At 39.2% G+C, this 21,656-nt stretch overlaps 1 protein-coding gene across 1 annotated transcript in view; it reads left to right on the top strand.

Moving 5' to 3' along the window:
* BICC1 (BicC family RNA binding protein 1) overlaps positions 1 to 21,656 on the top strand; it is a 102,580-nt gene that overhangs the window by 50,211 nt on the left and 30,713 nt on the right. Inside the window, exon 3 of the mRNA XM_054174737.1 lies at positions 4,108 to 4,177. Within this exon, the coding sequence (XP_054030712.1) occupies positions 4,108 to 4,177 (70 nt within the window). The remainder of the gene's footprint in view (positions 1 to 4,107; positions 4,178 to 21,656) is intronic.

A 21,656-nucleotide genomic window follows, 5' to 3' on the forward strand; every position in this document is an offset into this window, starting at 1 on the left:
TTTTTGTTCATTGAGAAACAGTACTGTTGTTTTCAGGGTGTGTGGCATAAGACTTGAGTTTTTGCTAGTAAAACTCTTCCATTGCAACTTGCAGTTGAGGCTTTTACAGAACTGTTCCAAATTTCTTTCTTTCTCAAAACTGTCTGGGTTAGAATGGTCAAACAGAACTATGAGCTGATGCAGCAGTGACAGCAGTTTTGCATACTATACTAAATTTATCAGCAGTGTTGATCTGCTTGAGGGGAAGAAGTCTCTGCAGAGAGAACTGGACAAGTTAAATGGATGGGCTGAGGTCAACAGAATTATGTTTAACAAGACCAAGTGCTGAGTCCTGTATTTTGGTCACAACAACCCCAAGCAGTGCTTCAGGCTTGGGGCAGAGTGGCTGGAAAGCAGCCTGGTGGATAATGATCTAGGGCTGCTGGTGAACTAACAGCTGAGCATATGAGCCAGCAGTGTGCTCAGGTGGCCAAGAAAGCTGGCCACATCCTGGCTTGGATCAAATCCAGCGTGTCCAGCAGAGGTAGGGAAGTGACTGTGCCCCTGTACTCAGCCCTGGTGAGACCACAGCTTGAGTACTGTCTTCAGTTCTGGACACCCCAGGGTATGAAAGGCATTGAGGTCCTGGAGTATATCCAGGGAAGAGCAAAAAGACTGGTGAAGGGTTTGGAGGGCATGGCATACAAGGAGCAGCTGAGGGAGATGGATTTGCCCAGTCTGGAGAAGAGAAGGCTATGGGGAGATCTTATTGCTCTCTACAGCTACCTGAAAGGAGGTTGGAGGGAGGCTGGCATTGGTCTCTTCTCCCAAGTAACTAGAGATAGGACAAGAGGAAATGGGTTTAATTTGTTCCAGGGGAGGTTTAGATTGGACATCAAGAAAAAAATTATTCCCCCTGAGAGTGGTGAGAGGTTGCCCAGGGACGTGGTGTCACTGCCATCCCTGGAGGTGTTCAAAACACTGTAGATGCAGCACCTCAGGATATGGTTTAGTGGTGATGATAGCTGGGTTACAATAGGATTCAATCTTAAAGGTCTTTTTCAACCGTAATGATTCCGTGACCTATGCTGTGCAGAGTTTCACCACTGCACACTTGGACATCATTTATACCTTCACGATTTCCCACTATAGTAAGGATTCAGCTTCTTGTTTTCTAGAGCTTTGTGATGATTGTTACACTAAATGCAATACAAAATAAATTAAAAAATGAGCAAGCAGTGTAGTTTAAGGTCTTCTTTAGGGTTTGTATGAAAGCCCTGATTTCTCAAAAACAAAACCTGAAATTCCTTCTTGTTGCAGAGCTGCTTAGGCAGTTAAAAATCGCAAATTGTTTTACAGGCAAGATAAATTATTTTCACTGGTGGGAAAAAATGCTCTAGCAAAAAACTTCCCTCCCCCCACTATGTTGAGTGGGTTTCAAAACTTTGGAAAGGATTGTTATTGCAATAATCAGTTTGGAATGTATTGTAAAGTTTACTGTTTGGAGTTGAAAGCCAGCACATCACTACCTAACTCAGAGCATTTTTATATTTCAACAAATGCATTTCATTTAAATGCATCCAGACTCTCTCTCTTTTCCTAACTGCCTAAGACAGGAGATGAACTTGGTTTCATAGTGAGTAGTCATCTCTTTGGTCTGATGTGGTAATTTTTAGCGTTGCATTCTCCAATGAGCTTAAAGATATTAAGTGGCCAGATCTCAATGACTGGCAACTCAAAGTTCTCCTTTGAAGGTTTCCATATGTGTCTTGTTCATATGTCCCTAGACAGTGTGCATCTCTGAAGCTGTGGGCTTTCCTTTTGTTTTGCTTTAGCATGAGGAATGAAGAGGGCTTAATTTCTATCAAGGCAGCAGTCTCTGAACTTAGAGGGTAAAGGGCTTCAGGGATGTAGCACTTGTCTTGAATGGAATTCATCCACTCTTCCTTTGCCTTCTCTCTTGTGGTTCCTTTTATGTTGGATCTTCTTTAACTCAATCCTGCGCTGTTCTTTGTTTTAGCATCTCCCTTCTTTCAGCTAATACCCTTTTATTTCCTTGCCTAGTGCACAATTAAGAATAATTCTAGCTCAAAGCCCTCTCAGAAACAAGTGAATTCTTTAAAATAGGATTTTGTTGATATCTGAGTCAGAAAATCCAGAAGTATTTTGTTGCTGGCAGAATTTCACCCTCCTGCAAATGTCTTACTTCAGCTGTAACTTATTATCCAATAGTTGCTGAAACCAGTAATACTGTACAATGAAGTCTGGCTGACACTTTTAGGTTTTCCTCATCATGTGCTAATATGGAAGTTTTTGTGATGTCCTAGAGATATGGATATAGAAAACAAGAATTAAGAGCTGTTAGACAAGTTCCGAATTAGACTATTATGGGAGATTTACTCATGTTGTAGCTGTTTTCTTAATGCATTGTTTTTTCCTCTTGAAATCAGCCTTGCTTATTTTGAGGAGTTTGGTGGTGTTGCTTTTATTGTTGACTGTTTGCTGCAGATGACTGAAAGTACTAACATGCACTGCTTTGCTGAATTCCTCCCTCTGCCGATGTCTACTCTGTGTATTGCAATTCTCATTCATATTAGCACTGAAAAGAACACAATTATTTTTTGCAGTCTTCCTGAAGAGGTTGAATTAATATTCTTTATACAGGAAGAACCAGACCCTAGAAGCTGCCATCTGAAAAGCTCACTCCTTTTCTACCTCTTTCTTGTTTACAGCATTCAAAGATTCTATCAGTTCTTCAGATTGAGGGATTTTTCTAGTTTGCACTGAGCGCTTCTGTGTGTATTGCCTTTATATGCATTTGATGTTAGTATTGACCTTAGTATTCATCTACCCACCTGTGTTTATATAGAGACACAGTATCTACAGTAGTATTGACCCTGGTCAAGGCAAGTAGTTATTCCCATCTGCTCAGTTATTGAGAAGCTACATGTGGAGTATTTTGTCCAGTTATGTCCCCCAAGAAAGATTTGGACTAGGTGGTGTGACTCCAGTACATGATCATCAGGTTGTTCAAAGGTGTGGAGCAGTAGATACACACAGAAGCTGACATCAGGGTTTGTTCAGCATGGAGCTATCTGATTCAGCCTAGCATTGTATTTAATAGATGTGTTTTCTTGCCATCCTGCAGCCTTCTCATGATGGACTAATACACAGATCGTTCTCATTTCTTTAGCTCCTCTTCAAGATAAGATTTTTTTATTTTTCAAGTGTGGTGAGAGGTATGATCTCATCATACATATTGATGAGATCTCTATATAAAAGTTTTTTAGGCTCTGTAGGCATGTTCAGCATTTCTGAGAACCTACTTTCAGTTCATATATACCAAGTGTTTGCTGTTGTCCATTTTCTCTTGCTTTACTACCAGTGGGTGTTAATGAGGCACTCTAGGTCTGTTCCAGTATTAAATGTCATCATTGTATGGACTTACTTAGTAGAACAAAAGCATCAAGTGGAAAAGTCTGCATGACATCAACTGACTGGCTGGATTTCTAGGTAGAAGTGTGTGCACAGGGTTCTTCCCTATTGTCGTATGGGGGATTTACAGATAGGTTGCACACTGCATCGTGAGAAATGCTGCCAAGTCTCCTCCACTGCTAACCCAAGAAGATAGTTATCTTTTTTTTTTTTTATCTGGGTAGATCTACAATGAAAAGTTCCTTTCATGGAAAGGTGTGACAAACTCCAACCTGTAAAGGCAAACAGGTATTCTGAGTTAGAGATGCAAAAGCATTTGATGTAAATTCAATAGGATTTCCTTAGAAGTAATTTTAAGGTAACTAAAGAAATATTTAATTTTAGAGCTTTGAAATTCAATCTCATCTGGACCTAAAGCACGATGTAGCTAGTAGTGGTCATCTGATCTGCATGGAAATTGCTGAGCATCTTTGGACTGCTTTTTGGATTTCTTTTGAATGATCAGGTTTTAGCTCCATCTATCAACAGACGAAACTATTTCTCAAGAGAAGTGGCTAATGATTTGTGCCATTTATATGTAGTGATACTCAACACATTTTAAAGTGGTAAACAAAATCTTTCCCAAGAATGAGCTTTTGACTTTGTAGGCGAACAATAAAATCGTGATTTTCACAAATGCTTTGTTTTTAACAGATTATGGAAGAAACAAACACACAAATTGCTTGGCCATCAAAGTTGAAGATTGGAGCAAAATCAAAAAAAGGTATTTTTTTAAGTCTTATTTGTGGGATGGGATTTGTTGTTAGAGTAGTAAAGCCACAGAATAAAAAAATTCTGGTTTTGGAGTCATTGTATCAGAACTGGACACCAGAAATATTTTCAGTCTATTGTGTTGAGAAGAATTTATCATTGAAGTTCTCAGCTTTATAAATCTATTTGAAGTAGCTTGCAAATTCTGCCATTACTTTTATTATCAATACTCTTGTATTTGCCATCTTCTGCATATGTGCTTCTGTATAATTGTACATCTAGTCTGAATGGTTTGTTTATTGTACAACAGCCAAAGTCTGGGTTTTTTTGGCAACATGATAAATCATCTCTTTTTATTCCTTTAAGAAACCTGTGTAGAAAAGTTTCTTATGAGTGACCAGGTGTTGAGTTTTGAGATGAGCCTTTTAGTTCTGTTCTTCAAGAGTCATTGCTGTGATTTAATGACAGTAATACTTAACTTCTCTTTTGTACATGGTTTTGAACATGTTCAGGTGGATATGTATTAAAAAAGAAGGAAGTGGAGTTCAAATAATTGATCTGTATTTTATATTTAGAAATGGAATATTTAGGTGGAGATGCGGGCTAACAACCTTGGTAAATGAGCAAGATCCCTTTAGAAAGGTGGAGGATTAATAACATTTTATGGTGTAAAGTGAGATTTGATCTCTTAGGTACCTTCCTTCATAGTATTGAAGTATGAATGGATTTAATTTTTTTGTTTTGTTTTTCCTCTCCCACTTGCATGGAAAAATTTCACTTAAGGGGAAAAATGAGGAATTAATTTGGACTGGGAAAAGTGCGGATGTCATGTGTATGTATATATTCACGTGTGGAACTAATGTTTCTAGTGATGTGAGAGTGACAAGGTCTCTGTTCAAACCTGTGCTCTACTTGTGGTGTTCTGCATGCTTTCTGTCTGAGGTGCTATAAATTGATACACAGCTGAAGCTCCTCAGGAAACTGAGGCAGGGATTTTTCTTTTGAGGGCAGAAAAGAAGAAATAAACCACTTCCTGCACTTGGCTCGTTTAAATTTGAAAGAAACTTAGTTCTGAAGATGAAAAGCATGGAGGAAAGACCATGAAAGAGAGGTTGAGAGGTGCCTGGCTGGGATTTTGGACTGGTATTTAGAGAGGCAGTTTCCTATGTAGATTAACTTCAGGTCTTTATTAGTGGTTTCAAAGAGAAGATAATATTTTTTGTGATGAAGCTCTCTCAGTAAATTGAATGAATTAAAATACCAGGGGAAAGAAAAGAACTAAAACTTATGAGCTGATAATAAAACTAAAAATTGAGGAGAGGCAACACATAATGCAGCTGGGTATACTGAGTATATCTGCAGTGGGAATGATTATCCTGGAAAAATCTCTCTGTCAAAGGAAACTTTAGATAGTGATGGGCTGCAAATTAGGCATTTCAGCAATATGCTATGCTATTAAAAATGTTTCAAATGCCTGTGGACTGCAGGGAGACTCTCCAGTTAAGATTTTTACTCTCTGGCTAGCTTTGGCCTGAGAGGTTGTGTGTATATAGACCCCTAAGCTAGTAAATTACAATATGTGTACAATTCAGCTGGAGGTTCCTATTTCTTGTGAAATAATGTCATTTTTATACTTTGTTTACTCTTGGTATCAGTCGTTCTGTAGCTTTCCATTTGCAGCTACAGCAGCTGTTTATATAGAAGAAAATATTCTGTTTGACATGCTCCAGCTTGGCTGATTGATATTTTGTGGTTGCTGGGACAGTCTGCAACAAAGAACTGGCTGGTTCACTGGGGATTTCAGCTCAGGACAGGCTATCTTTCCTCCCCTCACCTGGGAACTGTGGGCCATGGACTTAATTTTTGATAAAACAGAAATATCACTACATGGTAAGATTAAGGCTGAAAGTGTGCAAGAGAAGGCTAAGGGGAGATCTTACTGCTTTCTGCAGCTACTTGGAAGGAGGTTGGAGTGAGGTTGGTGTTGATCTTTTCTCCCAAGTAACTAGAAATAAGACAAGAGGAAACAGGTTTAAGTTGTGCCAGGAAAGGTTGAGATTGAATATGAGGGAGAAGTGTTTGAACAGGCTCCCTAGGGGAGTAATAGAGCCACCATCCCTGGAAGTGTTCAAGAAGCATGTAGATGTGGTTTAGTGGTCATGGTAGTGCTCAATGATCTTAAAGGTTTTTTCCAGCCTTGGTTTTTCTATGGTTCTATGTGGATTGCCACCTTTACAGAGAGAGGAAAATAGTCCCCCATCAATAACCCATCTGATCAGTGGGTGGAGGTGATAATTTGGTGACTCTTCTGCAGGCACCTGTTCCCTCCATAGGAGCTTTCCATCTGGTTGTACAAAGGACAAAACAGGTACTTTGAGATAAACTTTTGAAATTACTTCACATGGCTTCCAGGTTTGTAAGTGGAAATGGGATTTTAATGCATCAGTCCGAGACAAGTCCATATCCTAGTGGTGGAGACAGTAGTTTTTGATCACCGGACTCCTGGGGTAGTCTCATTCTGTATGTTGTAAGCAAGGATAAAGGTGGTACATTTTTCAAATACTTTTGCAGGAAAGACTAGGAACTGAAATCAGGGGAGACAGAACTGTTTTCACAGCTGTTAGATAGGGAGGTTGTGGTCTTATCGTTCTCGTGTTACTGCATGCTTAAGGTCTGTCCTCCTGCCTCCATAGCTACCTGCTAGGCAGCTCAGCCCTCCAGCGCAGCATACCCTGATGTCAAACCCACTGGCAGAGAAGGCATTCAGGGCCACTGGTTTATTGATGCCCACACCCTTTTGTCAGTAGAATGTTTCTTGAAGCTATTTCATTTTGGTTCCCAAGGCATAAAGTCATAGGTCTGGCTTTACAGTAGTCCACTAAAGGTTTTCTTAAAAATTTTGGCATTTATATACCTTTTGCTTGCTGTTGCCCATGACAACAGAACTCTTGCTTTGGGAATTCTGTGTCAGCTTTCTGTGCATGGAGCAAAATTCCTTTGCAACTTTTATTTAACCTCACTAAAAACAAGAAGAAACGATTCATCCTGCTTTACAAATATGCATGATTAGCCTGTGTTGTCAGTGACCATCATCAGAATACAGAAAATTCTAGTCAGTTAATTCAAATTGATCAGTTAAATATTTTCGTCTATCAGACTTTTTCTGGCAGCCTCTTGGAGAGGCTGCAGTTAATCTGTTTGTAATGCTGTTCCAGTATTTTCTTTGAGAAGGGGTTATTCTTACTCTGTAGTATTTTTCATAAGAGAAGGTAAACTCCTGGTGTCCAGTGCCAGTTGAAGCCCATAGTATGTTTTAGTTTTGGTTTTCAGCATGTCCTTTTTTCTGACTTTGGTTGCGGACATGTTTAAAAAGGCCAAGTGTCATAGAGAGTGATTGCCCATTGGAATGGGCTGCCCGGGGAGGTGGTGGAGTCGCCATCACTGGAGGTGTTCAGGAGGAGACTTGATAGGGTGCTTGGTGCCATGGGTTAGTTGATTAGGTGGGTTGGATTAGTTGGTAGGTTGGACGTGATGATCTTGAATGTCTCTTCCAACCTGGTTTATTTTATTCTATTTCATCCTTTCTTTGTGTATAACTCCCTCCCACATCCATGTGTTCAAATCATAGTGGTTCACAATGTTTCAAGGGACGCTGAGAAGTTCTTGATGCAAACTAATGCGTTATTGTATGCAAATAGTTGACATTGATATGAAGAGCTTATTGCAGGCTTAGTTGAGGATGCTAATTTAAACATATTAGAACTTGTCAGTGAATGGTAGTGTTAGGCATGATTCAAATTTTTGTTCTGTTTTGGAACAACAATTACTTGAGTGGAGGAGACCAGAACCCCAAAACACCTTTCAAAAGTATATAGAAATTATGCACAGCAGAAATCCGCTTGAGGATCTCATATTTGTACCAGTACTGTTGGGGAGAATGTTACATTTTTAGACTTTGAAGGAGTGATACGGTGTTCTTTAGCTGATACAGCTATTTTTTTGTAGTCCTTCCAGTCTCAATACTGTCTTTCTGTAACTGCTTTGCAAAGACAAATATTCCCCAAACGACAGCCAGTGCATCACCTGATGCTCCAGGCTTTCCTGCTGACAGCAGCACTTGTGGGTAGGGCTGGCTCTTCAAACCTCTGCAACTCCTACAAACTGTCTAGAATTAAAATGTAAGTGTCTGTCTCTACAAATCTATTTATTTTATAAATGAAATAGTGATGATTATTTTCTTGACTTCTTTGGTTTCAAACATTCTTTATACTAATCTAAATGTAGAGTGAGTCTATGCCAAAGACCAAGTACAAACATACAAAACCATCATTAATAAGTCTCTAATGACTTCCTCTGGAAACTGTAATTTGAATCATGCAATTTTATGGACTAGCAGTAAGAGAGAATATCTGAAAATCCCTATAATGGGGGCTTTAGGATTTTAAGCTTTTCATCTGTGTAAAATCAACTTTGTATAAACTGTGTTAGTAATTTTATTCTTTGATTATATGGCAAGACTAACATTTCCTGTAAAGCAAGTAACATCTGAAGAGCACAAAATCCAGGGTATAAACAGTGTTCTTGTGATGATTATTTATTTTATTTTTTTAAATTTTTACTTATAGATTTTTAGCAGTTACAAAGTAACTGATGCTTATCAAGAACTCTCTTAGCCTCTGCTTCTGGCTGTGTGGTAGCAATTTGAACTGATGAATTGGTATAGTTTAAATGGTGAGACAGATAACATCTGTCAATGTCTCTTGACCAAGGCTAGTCACTAAGGATTGCTGGCAATCTATACTACCTGTCTTGACCCTAGCCAAGGGGGAAAGGCAAATGATATTGAGAGGAAAGCTGTGGGAAAGGGAGGGAGTTGTGAATGAAGTGGAATGGGGGAAGCAAGTGACATGGAGAGGAAATGAGAGACTGATGAAGTGACTGGAGACAGATGGAAAGAGGTAGATGTGATTCAAGAAATAAATGGCAGGAAGCATAAGGTTAGAGTGGGAGTTTTAAATGAGGTTTTTGAAAGTAAAGAGTTAATGACAAAGTTGGATTAAGAATAATGGGAAAACAGACGGGAGGTGGAAAAAGGAAGATGTGGTGGAAGGACCAGGTGAAAAAATGGGTACTGAGAAGTGGAGAGGAGGATTATGGCCCAGTGTTTATAGGTGCCTGGCATGGACTTCTAATACAGGAAATTAGCTTTTACACAATTCTGAGGTTTCCACTTGATGAATTTTCTGGATAAAAGCTGTTGAATGGTACTGTATTGATGCAGCCTTCCATTACTGTCCTAATACAGTGATTAAATATCGAACATGCCTGTATTCTCATCTCTAATATCGTTGTGCTGTTTCCATAAAGATGCAGTTTAGAAGACTGCAATTTCAATTTGTTAAACATGTAACAGATGTCTGGTCTTGCGTCAAAACACATGTATGATTTAAAGTGCTGGGAACACAAAACATTCATTTCTAGTCCATGAACTGAGAGCATTGGCACTTTCTACCAAAAATCACAAAACAGAATGTGAGCAAGGAAACCAAGACAGCAATAAGGAGGATTAAATTTGAGTGCAACTGTCATCCAGCATATTAGAATTGTGTCCAGTGTAATGTGAAATAACATAAACTGCTTGGGTTTTGCAATGCTGGAGGAGAATAGCCAAGAAAGTAAGCTGAGGAAATTCTGAGCTTCAATAAAATGTAAGCTGTTTTGTGGAACTTGCTTAAAATATTGTAGTGACAAACAGTTCCCACCAAGATTTTTAGCCATAAATTTGTAGAGTTACACTAAGTTATACATGTGCACAATACATGCCTGTGTATTCTCATCTCCTATTTCTATGATAATGGAGTCCATTGAGAAGCTAAGCTCATGTTTGCTTTTCTGCCTGTAGGTACTGTCGTGGAGAATTACAAGCATGAATTAACTTGCTTATAGATACATTTGGTCCCTTCAAAAAGATCTTAGATTTCAGAATGAGCAAACTTTGAGGGGGGGAAAAACCTGCTGAACATGGAATCATAGAATATTTGGAGTTGGAAGGGACCTCCAGAATTCATCTAGTCCAAACACCCTGCAGGAAGCACAGGATGTCCTTAGGCTGCTCAAAACTTTGTTGAGCCTGACCTTGAATGTCACTGGGATGGGGCTGCAACTACCTCCCTGGGCAACCAGCTCCAGTGTTCCACCACCCTCAAGGAAAGAACACTTCATGCAAAAATTATTTTATCGTACAAATATTTAGACGACTTTCAGCTCTCTTATGTTGTTTGTCCACAACTCTTGCTTTGTGTCTTCCTGGTTTAAAATGTTGGGTCATGGTGCTTTTGTAGGAGAAGCTGCAAAGGGGCTGCAAAATTATTTTATTTTAATTTTTTTCCCTTTTAAGTGTTGGTTTGGTTTGTTGTTTAGTTTGTGTGGTGTGGGTTTTGTGTGTTTTGTTTGGTTTTTTTTGGTGGTGGTTGGTTGGGGGGGGGTTTGTTTTGGTGGTTTTTTTGCTATGGAGAAATAAGTAGTGGAAACTAACACTGGGAATCTTTTAAACTGTGAATGTGGAAGGTAAAACATAAATGATTTTGTTTTGAGTCTCAGCATCTCAGATGAAACACCCCTACCATTGGTTTTCTGAATGGACATCTTCTCTACCTGACGGCCTAAACTTCTCATACCTCACTGCCTTCTAGCCAAGTTTTTCTATAATTTGCTACTCTTAAAGTTGTTTTCCAGCCTTAGTGATTCTATGATTTCATTTTTGCATATTTTGCAGTTTGGAAGGCATGCACATAAACAGTATTTAGTCTGTCTTTTGTGAGTGGCTGCTTTCCTCAGGCTGATATATGAAGCTGCAATAATTCTGCTCTTTGTTCTTTATAGTGTTTGGCTTGTAAATATTTTCAGGGAAAGAATCTCTGTAGTTTTAAGACTTCTCTAAGTATTCACTTTAGGCACTACCTCATTGCTGAGCTTCTAAATTTGCTGGTAGATTACCTGTTGCAGTTTAACTATTCCTTATCTTAATCACAACTAGGTAAATATCTCCTGTAATGTGCTGCTAAGGCAATCAATACGTAATCTGATTTAGAGACTTAAAGCAAGTCTCTTGCTGACACTGTATTTGTTTGGAATGCAGATTAATTACAGCATGTATTGCAGTTGCTGTATGATGAGCTACATCTGCTTTTTGTTAACTTTCTCTGTAAATGAGAAACTGCCAATGCATACTGTTTCATGTGTTCTGAGGAAAAAAATCCCCAAACCCAGTAATTGTGTACTTCAGAAAAACTGAAGAACTGCTGTGCTCAGATCACATGTTCATTTCTTTCTTTCTCTTTTTTCTGGAGGAGCTGACCCAAGCATAGATGACTTCTCCCTGTTTTGCAATAAATTAATGAACAGAAGAGACTGTTCCAGGATATTTGAAATTTGGCCACAGGAGTTTATGTTGGTTCTCTTCAATCCAAGCAGTTAAACGCGCACAGATCCGCAGCATCCCTTGTGCCAGCAGCTGGCAGTAAATACTTTGTTTACTGGAGTTATTTATATGAGCCTCCAGATTGCTACCATTTCAGAAACCAGCCAGATCAATTAATCCCTTTGCGTGCAGTGTGGGTGACCACTGAGTGAGCCTTCAAAGAAATGTTTTCTTGAGCCTTTGATCTTGTTGGCAGTTAGCTTGTTGATTCTTCTGTGCCTGGTGTGTGCCTACTGCAACAAATGGTGATTCTATGCAAAAATGTGAAATCATGAGTTTGCTTTGGTTCTGGGAAAGGTGCAAGGCACTTCTGATCATATTTGTGAATGCTTTAAGGAAACAAATTCTAGGTAGCAAAGGGGTCAGCAAGTGGATATTGTACTTTCAAGTGAATTTATGAAACAGTGATTTGAACCATGTTCATTCCTCTAACAAGTGTAGGAACAAAGTTTTGGATGTTTGTACTTCTGACCAGGGCTTGCTGTGCTTTTCCTAAAGAACAGTGATTTGCTTATATTATACTTGGGCAGATAAGGGAGAGCCAAGATACAAACACAGTTATTATGTGAAGGGAATTATCAAGGGGCTCAACATCCAGCAAGAGTGCTTGGCAGTAACTGTAGTAAAAACTGACGTTTCAAACCCTGGAATGTAGTAATCCAAACTATTATCCTTGTAATTAAATTACTTGGGAGTATAAATTTATTGCAGTCTCTCAGCAAAAACTGGAATTAGCTGAGATTGGGATTATTATTTTATTTATTTTTTTTTAGGATATTCTAGCCATTAGCAGATAATGTACAATGTGCTTCATACTCTGCTTGCTTATAAGCTAGAGACTGACATGGTGTTCCCCTCTGTGATTCCCATCTTTTTGTTTAAACTCAATTTGGGGGGCATACAAAAAAGTCATTGGAATGACTGCTGACATTCCCACCACACAGATGCTCAACAGGCAGAGGTGAGTCTTGCTATTGGTCTCATACTGAAGAGAGACATATGGACAGAAGAGATGCAGAGACAATTACTCTGAGAACAGCTCAGGTGATGATTTCCTGATTTAAAAGGCAACATGTGAGAGACCTGGGAGTGTTTAGCCTTGAAAAGAGAAGGCTGATATTGTCAATGTCTACAAATATCTGAGGGGTGGGTGTCAGGAATGATGGTGACAAGTCTCTTTGGTGGTGCCTCGTGATATGACAAGGAGCAATCAGTACAAGCTGGAACACAGGAGGCTCCACCTCAACACGAGGAGACACTTATTTATGATGAGGGTGACAGAACACTGGAACAGGCTGCCCAGAGAGGTTGTGGAGTCTCCTCCTCTGCAGACTTTCAAAACCCCTCTGGATGCATTTGTGTGTGGCCTGCCCTAGGTGATCCTGCTTTGGCAGGGGCAGGGGTGGACATCATGATATCTGGAGGTCCCTTCCAACCCCTAATGTTCTGTGATTCTTATCTTTCAGGTGTTTAAATACATCACAAAGAAATTACCCTTGCAGAGGAACAGTGTGGGCAGTGTGTTATTTACTTGCTATCAACCCCTCCCTAAGAAGAAAAGCAGAAGCTTTTAAGCAGGTCACTGATCTTAAGGAGATGAAGGCTTGCTTCCCAGATTAGATGCAAATGGCCTGTCGTACTGGAGAAAATAATTTAAAATTAGTGAATAAGAGTAATCATCTAATGTGAGATAGACAACTGTTATGGTACCCTGTGAATATTGGATTATGGTAGATTGTGTTCACATGAAAAAATGCTCATGTAAAAGCATCTGCTGTCATAAATTGTTTCCACCAGATTACTTTTTTGCTTGATTAGGTGAATCATAAATAGATTTATAAGGAAGATGAGCACAGTACTTCCTCCCTCTGCCCCTTTTTTCTTTTACTTCTTTCAGCCTGCACAGCAGTGATGCATTGCCATGCTGGCTGTTTAAAAAAAATAAATACCCCTTCTGCTTTAAAAAAAAAAAAGTCTTAAAACAATTAAGACCTCCACAAAGTAAATTTTGTTCAATGAATGGAAGCAGCTGGCTGATAACAATCATAGCAAATTTTGAGTTAAATTTGCTCTGCTTAACATTTTTGAAGTTATGATAGTAAGTAATAGCCAACATCAGACTCCCACACCTTTGTACTGAAATTTGAAATGTGTGTTGCAATGATCCAACTTTCTGTTTCAAGAAGAAAATAACTGGTATCTCATAGCTTCAAAAAAGAATTAAGGATGTTTTTCTTCCTTAGTGTCCATCTATGGTGAGCAATGTTATTTCTGTCTGGTGCATGACAAGATGAAACAGGCAGCGGATATGATCAGCTTGCACTTGAGGTCTCTTATAAGAGACTACTTAGCTGTGAAGTTGATATTAAACTTTGGACTGTTACACTAGAGTTTTGTTAGACTTGCCAGTTCTGTTTGTCCTGTTCATGCAGGTGTACCTAGTGCAGTGGTCTTTGCTGAAGGCTTGCTGCACCCTCCTGTTCTAGTCACAGAATTAATCATTTCTAATAGTTGTAGAAAATTCAAGTTACATGGTAGAATGTAGTCAGACCAATAAGACATTAAAAGACATGGCAGTAATGAGGAAGATGTGAAATGTGGTTGCATTTGGGTATGGAAGAGTTTGCAAGACTGAGGCATGTATTAGGGCTCATGAGTCCGATATCATAGAATTAATAGGGCTTGGAAGGCATCTCTGGAAATTGAGTCAGCCCCCCCTGCCAGGACAGGTTGCATGGGATGGTTGTCTAGGCAGGTTTTGAATGATTCCAGAGACGAGGATTCCAACACCTCTCTGGCAGCCTGTTCCAGTACTCTACCACCCTCTAAGTAAGGAGGTGGTAGAGCAGTGCTGAAGAAGATGGTAGAGAAGTTTCTCCTCACATTTAGATGGAACTTCCAGTGTTCAAGTTTGTCCCTGTTACCTCTTGTCCTGTCACTAAGCACACCTGAAAAAAGGCTGGTCCCATCCTCCTGACACCTGCCCTTGAAGTATTTATAAGCATTGATAAGATCCCCCCCCCCCCCAGTCTTCTCTAGACTAAAAAATCCCAAGTCCCTCAGCTTTCTTTCTTCGGAAGAGAGGTGTTCTAGTCCCATAAGCATCTTTGTAACCCTTTGCTGTACCCTCTCAAGCAATTGCCTGTGCTTTGTGAACTGGGGAGCCCAGTACTGGACGTGGTGTTCTTTTACTAGGTCTAGCTTATAATATTCTGCTTTTGTGGTTCCCTGTACTTGTTTGTTTGTTTTTTCCCCCGGGCATTGTGTTTCTGTGTTTGTGTTTTGAGATATGATGGCAACAGGCATTTGAGTAATGAACTGTGAATTCATTGGTTCCATGCTGAAGGATAAGAAGACGTAACAGATCTTGTGTTACTTTGTGCGGCTGCTTAGGCTAAGAGCTGAAGAGCAACTGCCCAAGAAGTAGCAGAATTGCAACCTGGCATGTGTGTTTTAGTGCCTGAATGCATTTGTAAAATGTTCCTACTGACTTTTTTTAGAAAAAGTAAAATAAGCAATTTAATTTTGGTGCTAAGAAACTGAAATTGTGTAACTGAAATGGAGTTTCTGGCTGATTACAATTAATTCATTCTCATTTCTTCTTTTCAGGTTTTTTTTTCTTCTCTACTTGGCCTTCCTCTTCTCCCTTCAGATCTGGTCACTATACTGTTTAAGCTGCCTCTTCACTGTCTTACCTCTTTGCTCGTGCTTTGAGAGAAGTCTTTTCAACTTCGTTTTCTCTGTCACTGGGTCCGAAATCCAGTCTTCAATAGTTTTTCTCCAAAAATAATAAGCTGTACAGGTAATCCATATTATTTTTAACAAAAAGCTTATCTGATGTTTCTGGCTAATTTCACTTAATTCTGGGAGTTGTGAACATTTAATTTTCAGTGCTCTGCTGGGATGTTTCAAGGCTGCTGAGACACCTGAGAATGGGGAATTCAGCTGTGATTTGATGTAGAAGTGCACATCAAATTTTTTTATGTTTTTGTTTGAGACTACATCAAACTGATATTTTTCCTTTGGCTGTTTTATTTGAAGTAGCCTCTTACAGGTTTTAAAGTTCTCTTTTGAACTACAGGATGAAGTCTTTGAGAAAAGAGATTTTTGGTTTAATATTTTTGTGTGTGTTAAGGTTGGTGTTTTATCCAGTCTCTGCTTTATGAATTATGGAGAATGTATGGAGGGCATAGTTGGCTTCACTGTCGCATGCATTGACAAGTAGTGTTCTGATACTTAATGCTCCTCAAATGACTACAGAACAGCAACCAACATGTGAAAAGAGATGAAGAAGAGGTGCAGTTCACTGCATGTGAACTGCTTCCCCTGGAGCTGTGGCAGAAGCAGTGCTTGTGAGACCCCACCTTGAATACTGTGTCCAGTTCTGCCATCTCCATTATGAGAAGAACACTGAGCTGTTGGAGTGAGTCCAGAGGAGGGCCAGGAAGATGATCCAAGGGCTGGATCACCTTTGCTGTGAGGACAGGCTGCAGGGGGACCTTAGAGCTGCCTTACAGTACCTGAAGGGATCCTACAGGGAATCTGGAGAGGGATTTTAGTAAGGGTCTAGCAACAGGACAAGGGGGAGTGGCTTTAATCTGAGGGAGAGTAGGTCTAAACTGGATCTGAGGAAGAAGTTCTTCAGTATGAGCATGGTGAGACTCTGGAATAGGCTGCCCAGGGAGGTTGTGGATACCTCCTCCCTGGGGATGTTCAGGGCCTTAAGCAGATGAGTGTAGCTGTAGGTGATCCTGCCTATGATGAGGAGGTTGGAGTAGAGGATCTCAAAAGTCCCTTTCAAGCAAACGATTCTTTCTATGAAGTATTTACTTTTTGTAAATATTCTGAGTTGAATTCTTCTAAAGATGGTTTGGAGTTACAAGCCAGTAAGGGAGAAAGTTAAGAGTCAGAAAGTTCTGGAAAGACAAAGGGACTTTCAAATGTGTGTGCATGCATAGGCAGTGGCTCTAGCTCTTCCCAAGGATCTTTCGTAATCATCCGTTTGTCCACAACAAACGTATCCACTAGAGGCCCAGAGCCTCAGGATATGTCTACTGTGAAGATGCTATAATTGCTTGCAGCCCATGTTAACTTTCATGATGCTTTGAGCAGGCTTTTCATTAATCCTACCCAACCAAGTTAGCTACTTGAAAACTCATTTGGAGATGATGATGCTGTAGTCTAATTTGAACTACATAAAAATCCAAACCTAGTTTAAAAAAAACAAAACATGTCATGGAAAGATCTGTCTGAGGATACATGGTAGCTACAGTAGGAAATGATCCACTGCAGTCTGTCCTAACACATGAATAGGTGATGGGGGTAGTGGATTTTTTTGTTTGTTAGTTTGTGGTTTTGTTTTGGTGGTGGTGGTGGTTGTTGGGGGGGGGGGGGCTGTGTTTTTTAGATACAGGGAGGTTAGGTTCACAGAGGTGAATTGGAGAGAGGGTAAGAATTCTTTTCAACTGGTAAGCCAACCAGCAACAAGCGTCCAAGTGATAAATTTCCTCTTATTCGATCTAATTACTTTGCATATGCCCTTAATCATGAGCATTTGCTGCATGCTTTTAGCCTTGGTATTTCTTCTCCATGGGAATTGGTTGAGCCTATTTCAAGTGGTTTTGGCTGTCCTCGATCCATCTTAGTTTGCTCTGTGAATATACAGTCTAACAACTGTACACACAGTATTTCCTACTATATTTTAAAGCCTTAAATACCTATTCAATTACTTTTATTCTATGTTGATGGGAAATCCTACTTGAACTTTTTGATGAATTCACTATATTGTAGGCTGTACTCCATCTGAACATACCAACTTTCTCTTTTATTTTAGCTTCTTATATTTTAACTTATTACGTTCTTATGCTTAGTTGCATGGTTTGGTTGATTAGGTGGTGTTGGATGATAGGTTGGACACGATGATCTTGAGGGTCTCTTCCAACCTGGTCTGGTCTATTCTATTCTAATGACCCTCTTTTATTTTAACTTCTTATGTACCTCAGTGTGTTTTAGCTAGTAATTTGGGCACAGATATTGTCATAACTTGTTGACAAAAATAGTTGGTTTCTTGACTTCTTTTCCTTTGAATGGCTCAGTAATACTCCTAGGCTATTCAGATCCCAGTCAGCTACTTACTAAGAATGACTGTCACTCTGGTGTTGCCCAGTTGTCTAATGATTGTTAGTGATGGTGTTTCTGTAACTTTAGTCTGTTCATCCTGTAAACAAGTTAGATACATAGCTGTGGTCTGAAGAGCTTGCCCAGACATTAAATGTAATGTCTGAATTCTGAGAGAGGCCTGTGCAGTTAAATGGCTTAATTATTTGAAATACTTCTTGTCTGGCAAAAGTTAGTGTGGATGCATTTGCACTTGCACAAACGTTTTTGCTTGGAGGACTTTTCTTTTGTTTACTGACATGTTGCACACAATAGTAGCTGAAAAAGCTGGAGGGTCCCTGGTATAGCTGTGAACAAAGACAGAGGAGGTAGAAACCAAGCCCAAGTGTGGAGTGAGGAATTTGAGGATAGGAGAAATAAATGACCACTTGAAGGCAGGAGTCTGGCCAAGAGAAGACTGTTGAGGGAAAACTTCCAGCATGTTCTGTTGTGTAACTTTAGCTTTTTATTTTATGTAAATATTCCCCCATTCTAGAGAAGAGGGTGGAATAAGGAGAAGAAATCTGTTCCTATACCTTGTGCAAATTAAATTTAGCTTTTCAATTCTTCAGGAAAAAGATACTGCCCATCACAATTGATTAAAAGATAGATTGCTCTAGAATGACACTATATTTTGCAGGACACTAGTCATAAGTGAAAATTTCCTGTTTCTGATACCACACTTGTATTTAAAGTATTAGAGCAGGATATGTTTTTGGCACACAGACTTCTGATGAAGCCTTTGAAGCATCGGTGTCTTATTTCTTCATTTATTGTAGTCAACTGTTCTGTGCTCTAACTCTAATTTTATTTGAAATATACTTCCAGTTATATTCAAAAGCTTACTAAAAATAAAAAAGAAGGGATTGTGGGAGGGGGAAGGTGGGGAAATGGGATATTTATTTACTTATGCTCCCCTCCCCCATCCCCTCCCCACAGTAAAAGTAGACTGCAAGCACAGTGTTCCTCAGGGGTGAAGTATGGTGTTCAGTCTAGTTGCCACCTGGATAAAAATGACCCTGTTACGGCCCCAGTTGCAGCAAGCACGATTTGTGTGGATATCAGTTGGTTGTGTTTAGTGCATCCATTTAAGGCTTTGTACAGGTGCTGTGGTCAATTTAGGTCAGCCCAGACACTGACTGGGGGCTAACTTTATATTTCTCAGTGCTCGCAGTAGTATAAATACATTACACTTTCTGTACCTTTATGCCTAACAATCTTTTTCACACTTTGAAGAGTGCCATTTATCTTGTTTTGGACTTTGAAGATTAATTGCTACAGTTGCACCCAGTAGGTATTTCAAACATTAAAGGTAGAGCTTTAGTCACCATGTCATAGTACTAAGTCAAGGTAGTAATTTTTTTCTAATGTAAAGAAATGTGACTGTTAATCCGTGGAATAAATTGTTGCACCTGAAAAATAGGTGACAGGGGGGAAGAAAAGATATATTGAGCCTTCTCTAATGTAAATACAATAGTGAAGAGACATCACTTGGCATATGCAAGTACTGAACACTCTAAGATTTTGGTTCTGGAAAGTAACAAATTGTCTGGAACCATTTTTAATGTATTTGGCTCCTTACTGGTGGCAACAGTTTCAGAAAACATTCAGAAATCCAAAGTCAACTGTTTTAATTACTCCCACGGATTGATGCACAAAGACCTTATGTAGTGATTTCATTCCTACTCCTGAAAACAACTTTCAGCTGCCATTCAGTTTTGGACGTTTCCACAAAATAGTTCTGATTAACCAGAAAGCTGAAGGTAAATGCAGGTTCCATCAGTCACAGGTCTTCTCTGTTTAGCAGTCATTTGAGGTCAAGTGCAGACAAATCTGCACTGGCCTTGCAACAAGTTTGGGAAAAACTTTCCTATTGATTATCTCTTGTTAAGTCTGTTCGTGGTGTAGTGTTTAAAACAGAAACAATGTCCTTTACTTAGAAAAGAAATTATTTAGCTGGGGTTGGGCTCAGAAAAAGAGTTGGTGATTTGATTAGCATATGTAGACTTGTAATGGAAGACGATGCTCTTGTACAGTACGGATTCTTTAATCTTGGGAGGTAACAGGGAAGTTAGAGCAAGAACCAGTGAACACCAGTGTCAGAAACCAAACACAAATCTGTGAGGTTGAAACTGATCAACCATTAGAGCACAAAACTTTCCACTTTTCCAGAACAACAACAATACAAGCAAGCCAATCAATTCCATAGAGAGTTATAGTTAAGACATTTAAGGGTCTGTAATATGCAGAAAATCAAATTGTGTCATCTAATTGCCTCTGCTTTGTTTTTTAATCAATTCCTGAGGCGGTCTGGTTGTTGATTCAGTATTACTTGGCTACCTGATTGTTTTCCTGCAGATCACTCATAATTTCAGTATACTTCCAGGTCCTACAAAGCCAGTTCAAAGCATTCAAAATCTATTAGCTGCAAGTAACTTCTCTCATGCGAAATTTTCACATGGATGTCATATCTAAATTGTGCTTCCTGAAGGAAAGTGTGCAAGTCTCAAAGGAAGAATTGTGTTAACTTAAAATGAGCTTCATATATATTACCAGCCAGAGTGTTCCTGAGAAATCAAGGAAGGAGAGGACACTGAAGACCACTTTCATTTTACTAATATATCTTGGAGCTGTCACTGACATCAATGAATTCTTTTTTGCTTGGTTGATTCTTCTTTGCTTTTGTTGTTTTAAGCAATCAACTGAGATTTTTTTATCTGTAAAAAGAACAAAGGTTAATTGTAGGAGTACAAGATTTTGTTGTTTGTTTGGGGGTTTCTTGTTGAAGATGTCAGTATCAACAAGAGGAATCCAAATCAGATGGAGTGTTTAAAATAGGTACTCTGAAGTGTTTTTCCACCAACGGCTAAACCAATAGTATTAGAGAATGGTATTAATCTTTGCTACCAAGCTTGATTTCAGATATTTTTCATACTGGTAACCAAATAGGTATCGAAGCACAATGTTTACAAGGATGTGAAAATCAACCCCAAAGTGGTGGTGGTGGTCTGGTTTTGTGTTTTTCCTCGTCTGTGAAGAGCACTTGGAGCACACATAGTCTGCTAGAATCTGCTTCTGGGAGTTTCTGCCTGCAACATGCACTTCAAATATTCACACAGCTTAAACACATTACAATCACATGGCTTACTGTCAACTTAGAAAAGAAAAATTGCCCTTAAGACTATTTGGGGTTTTTCTGTTGTTTTATTTTGTTCCTACTTTGCTCCATTGTGAAAAGGCTGAAGCAGCAGATTTTTGGAGCTCCTAAATTCTATGCTCATGCCATGGTTTTGTGACTACAGTTTTTCCACTTTCAAAAAAAAAAAGTATCTGTTTCTCAGAATTCAAAATGCTGCGTTTTTCTTGACTTTCATAAAAATTGGCAAGGAATCCTTCAGCATTTCTGTATCCCCAGCTGAATGTGCTCAGAACTTCAGCAGTAAAAATGAGGGGTTTTTTTACTGTTGGAATGAAAACAGTATCCAGGCATGGCTTAAACAGTTTCAATTTTCAGTTGAGTACAACAGCTTTACAATCTAAAATTGTATTGTTTGGCAATTCTTCAGTAGTGAAGTGATTTCAGTCACTGAGATAATGGGAAAGGTGCATATGTTGTGTTACATCTGTGTTGTCTTGCCATTGAGAATATCTTTATATACTGTAAGTTGAGCACATCTGTCTAGCATAATAAATTAGATTAATTCATTAGCCAGAAAATGATTCAGAATGTGTATTTTTTTGAGAATAGTTAATTTCATCAGAGGACAAAAAACACTGCAAAAGGGCAGAGTGCTCAAGAACTGGGGAAAGAGAAATAGGCATCACCTGCAAAATAAGATCCTTGTTTCTAATACTT

This window comes from Dryobates pubescens, chromosome 30 (assembly GCF_014839835.1).
Source record: "Dryobates pubescens isolate bDryPub1 chromosome 30, bDryPub1.pri, whole genome shotgun sequence".
NCBI classification, from domain to species: Eukaryota; Metazoa; Chordata; class Aves; order Piciformes; family Picidae; genus Dryobates; species Dryobates pubescens.